The sequence below is a fragment of the Sinocyclocheilus anshuiensis genome, unplaced genomic scaffold, assembly GCF_001515605.1.
Source record: "Sinocyclocheilus anshuiensis isolate Anshui unplaced genomic scaffold, SAMN03320099.WGS_v1.1 scaffold48, whole genome shotgun sequence".
NCBI lineage: Eukaryota > Metazoa > Chordata > Actinopteri > Cypriniformes > Cyprinidae > Sinocyclocheilus > Sinocyclocheilus anshuiensis.
In genome coordinates this window covers 1,174,190-1,178,230 of record NW_015554124.1, presented here as the reverse complement: position 1 = coordinate 1,178,230, position 4,041 = coordinate 1,174,190, and the positions used below count along the sequence as shown (strand labels likewise).

General features: G+C 34.8%; 1 protein-coding gene across 3 annotated transcripts in view; it reads left to right on the top strand.

The window, feature by feature from the left end:
* LOC107670112 (glutamate receptor 4-like) overlaps window positions 1–4,041 on the top strand; it is a 101,721-nt gene that overhangs the window by 87,567 nt on the left and 10,113 nt on the right. For 2 of the 3 annotated variants that reach the window (XM_016462603.1, XM_016462604.1), the window contains exon 13: window positions 122–369. In XM_016462603.1, coding sequence (XP_016318089.1) covers window positions 122–369 — 248 coding nt within the window. Of the gene's footprint in view, window positions 1–121; window positions 370–2,595; window positions 2,609–4,041 lie in introns of all 3 variants that reach the window. The other variant, XM_016462605.1, reaches the window with a different exon arrangement.

Sequence of the window (4,041 nt, the reverse complement as noted above, 5' to 3'; positions counted from 1 at the left end):
AAACGTTTATTTTGGATGCGATTAATCGCGATTAATCGTTTGACAGCACTAAATTTTAGCAAAGCGTTCAGGACTTACAGCATCCCAGTGTTCACTGCATGTCTTTCGCTGCGCCCTCTAGAGGTCAAAGATTGCGGTGTACGAGAAAATGTGGAGTTACATGAAGTCGGCCGAGCCCACGGTCTTCACCAAGACGACGGCCGAGGGCGTGGCTCGCGTGCGCAAGTCCAAAGGGAAATACGCCTTCCTGCTGGAGTCCACCATGAACGAGTACACGGAGCAGCGCAAGCCCTGTGACACCATGAAGGTCGGAGGGAATCTGGACTCCAAGGGCTACGGGGTGGCCACGCCCAAAGCATCGCAGCTAAGGTGGGTGGAGTATTATAACAACCAACCAATCACAGCGCTGTTATAGTATTCCACCCACCCTGCTGTGCTTCTCTCTCTGTTTCTGTCTTTCTCTCTTTTCTCTCAGTTTTCACACTCGGTACTCTCTGTGATGCAGCGATATCTTTGTGGTCACATATACAGTAGCTGTTTTTAGCTTTATTGGGCATTTATGTCTCATATATATATATATATATATATACTCTAAAAAATGCTGTTGAAAATGTTCAAAACAACCCAACCGCTGGGTCAAAACAACCCAATAGCTGGGTTTGTCCCTTTTTAGCCCAGCGCTGGGTTATATTTAACCCAGCATTTTTTAGAGTGTATATATGGTAAAGGGCTCATATCATGATAAATGAAATATGGTTTTCATTGACAGGCTATAGTATCATTGAGAAACTATTATAGTATTTATGTTAAATTAGTTTTTATTTTTATGTTTTGTATTTTCATTTTCATTTTAGTTAAAGTTTAAGTTTTTTTTTTTTTTTCATTTTTAGTACACTAAAAAATGCTGGGTTAAATACAACCCGGTGCTGGGTAAAATAGGGACAAACCCAGCAATTGGGCTGTTTTGACCCAGCGGTTGGGTTAAATGTTTAACCCAACCTTCTGGGTAGTAACCCAACCGCTGGGTTGTATTTAATCCAGCATTTTTTAGAGTGTAGTTTTCTATGGAAGCCCGTTTCCGCCACTAAATAAAAACTAAAACAAGGTAATTGCGACTTTTTATCTCACAAATTGATCTCAGAATTGTGTGACATAAACTCGCAATTGTGGGTTTTAAAGTCAAAATTGCGAGCTATAAAGTGAGAAAAAAGAAAGTCAGAATTGCAAGATATAAACTCGCAATTATGAGAAAAAAAGTCAGAATTGTGAGATAAAAAGTCGCAGTTACCTTGTTTTATTTTTTATTTAGTGGCGGAAACGGGCTTCCATAGTTTTCCCCCCTCCAAAATATGTCTATATAGTTTTTTTCATTTTGGTAACGCTTTACAATAAGGTCTCATTTATTTTTGTTAACAATAGTTAATACATGAACTAGCAATGAACAATATATTTTTACAGCATTTATTAACCTTTATTAATGTTAGTTAATAAAAACTTTAATGTTCTTGTTAGTTCTTAGTACATTAACTAATGTTAATGAATATAACTTGATTTTAATAATGTATTTAACAAATGTTGAACTTAACATTAAATAAGATTAATAAATGCTATATAAGTGCTGTTCATGTCAACTACTGTTAACAAATGAAACCTTATGTGTCTCATTTTAGTTACTTTGTTACATCAAGTTAAACTAAATTAAATTTAGAATTGTCGTCCTGGCAACTATCTGAATTTTTTTATATATATATATATCATTGTATTTCAATTAACATTTTTTAATGTAACAATTTTTTATGATTTTAGTTTTAGTTGACTTTAATGAGTATTGCAGGAATGAAAAATAACAGAATTAAATCATTAAACAATAAATGGATTTAAGTGAATAAAGAAAAAAAGAACAGTAAAAGAACAAGAATATAAATTTTTCCTTCAAATAATCCATTTGAACTATTTGCAAATAATATTTTTAAATATGCACTTATTTTCTTATGCATATTATGTTGAACATGCAAAATGGCAAAATATTTCTTGTCTCATACGTTATGAATTACATGCATCATGTAAATGATTCAGCCTATATTTTCAATACAAAACAGTGTATTGAAAGTGAATTGCAAGATGTACACTTGCAATTGCTTTAAAGTTTAAGTTATGACAGTTTTTGCTTTAAAGGCAGGGTAGGTGATCTGGTTCAGAAACATTTTTTGTTATGCTTGTTGAAAGTTTCTTCACATCCCGATAGCAATCACTAAGTTAAGTGCATGGTCTAAATTTATTTATATCGTCTGTGGAAGGCGTAGGACCATAAAATGCGCTATTATTGTAATATTATGCTATCGCTAGCCTTTCCGAAATTGCCTACCGTACCTTTAAAGAAAATATTAATAACTTTATAAAATAAAAAATATGACATGATATGACCTCTTTAAACTCAAGGACAAAACCTTATAAAAAGGTTTACTCTTTTGCTCAAAAAGTAAAGTTTTATTTATGAAACTTTTGAAAGACAAAAGCTCCCACGAGAGATCAGCGTTTGAGCTCACAGACAGTGCTGTGTGTGTCTGTGTGTTTAATTTTGTTCTTCCTCCACAGAAGCGGCGCTCAGGTAAACGCGTGTCTCATGTTGCTCATTTCTTCTCATCAAGCCTGTATCCTGTATCTTCATTCTCAAGTATTATTTCTCATCTCTTTCACTGTTCCTGCATAAAACTATCAGCATGTTTTACACCACACCATCTGAATGTAAACGTTTCTTTCGATTTCTAAAGACAACATGCAATTAATATTTACTGCCAAACATAAATGTCCTTTTATTGAATATTATGCATCAGTACACATTATTATATACACTACCATTCAAAAGTTTGGTGTCTGTAAGGTTTTTGAAATAAGTCTTACCAAGGCTGCATTTATTCAATCAAAAATACAGTAAAAACTGTAATATTCTGAAATATTATTACAATTTAAATTAACTGTTTTCTATGTGAATATATGTTAAAATGTAATTTATTTCTGGGATCAAAGCTGAATTTTCAGCATCATTACTCCAGTCTTCAGTGTCACATGATCCTTCAGAAATCATTCTGATTTGCTGCTCACTCACTAGTCTTTTGGAAGTTAAATGTGCTGCAAATGTTAATTCATGTTGTCTTTAAACATACATAATAATTACTAGAAATGTGCTGTTATGACGTATGTGAGCTGAAATGAGTATCAATGAGCGTTCTGATCTGAGGTCAGTTTTTGACCTGTGTGGAGATTCGGTTCTTCCTGAGAGGGTTTTACTGACCGTCTGAGCGTGGATCACACAAAGGGCAAAACAGAGAGTACTTGATCATTTGATTCTGATGGTCTCCTTGTGTTGCTATCAGCCAGTTCAGCAAACTAATCTCTGACCCTGACCGTTTAACCTCTCCAGAACTGCTATAAACATGCTGCTAGCGTTGACAGTTTCTGACTTGCCATCTTACTTCTACTGCAAAAAAAATTAAAAACAATAAAATAAAAACAGAGCTTGTCATAGAGCTGTAAGTACTCCTGTGACTCTAAAATTGATGCCAATAGACAGAATCTCCTTCCGCTGAAAATTTGCTAAAAATTTACTCACCCACAGGTCATCCGAGATGTAGATGAGTTTGTTTCTTCATCAGATTTGGAGAAATGTAGCATTGCATCACTTGCTCAGCAATAGATCATCTGCAGTGAATGCGTCCATAATCCATAATAACGCTTCCTGGTCTGAATCAGGAGATAAATCTGCGCAGATCAAGCACCGTTTACAAGCCAAAACAGCTCTAAACAAATATGTGAAAGACAAGGCTTTTTCACTGGAGGAAGCGTTATTATGGATTATGGACTTAAGCAATGATTTGAAGTTAAAAACGCTTTATGATGGATTTGTTTCTTACAAACACAGCTTTTGGCTTCTCAAGATATTAACTGCTGGACTGGAGTGGTGTGGATTGCTTGTGGATTATTGTGATGTTTTTATCAGCTGTTTGGACTCTCATTCTGACGGCACCCATTCACTGCAGAGCA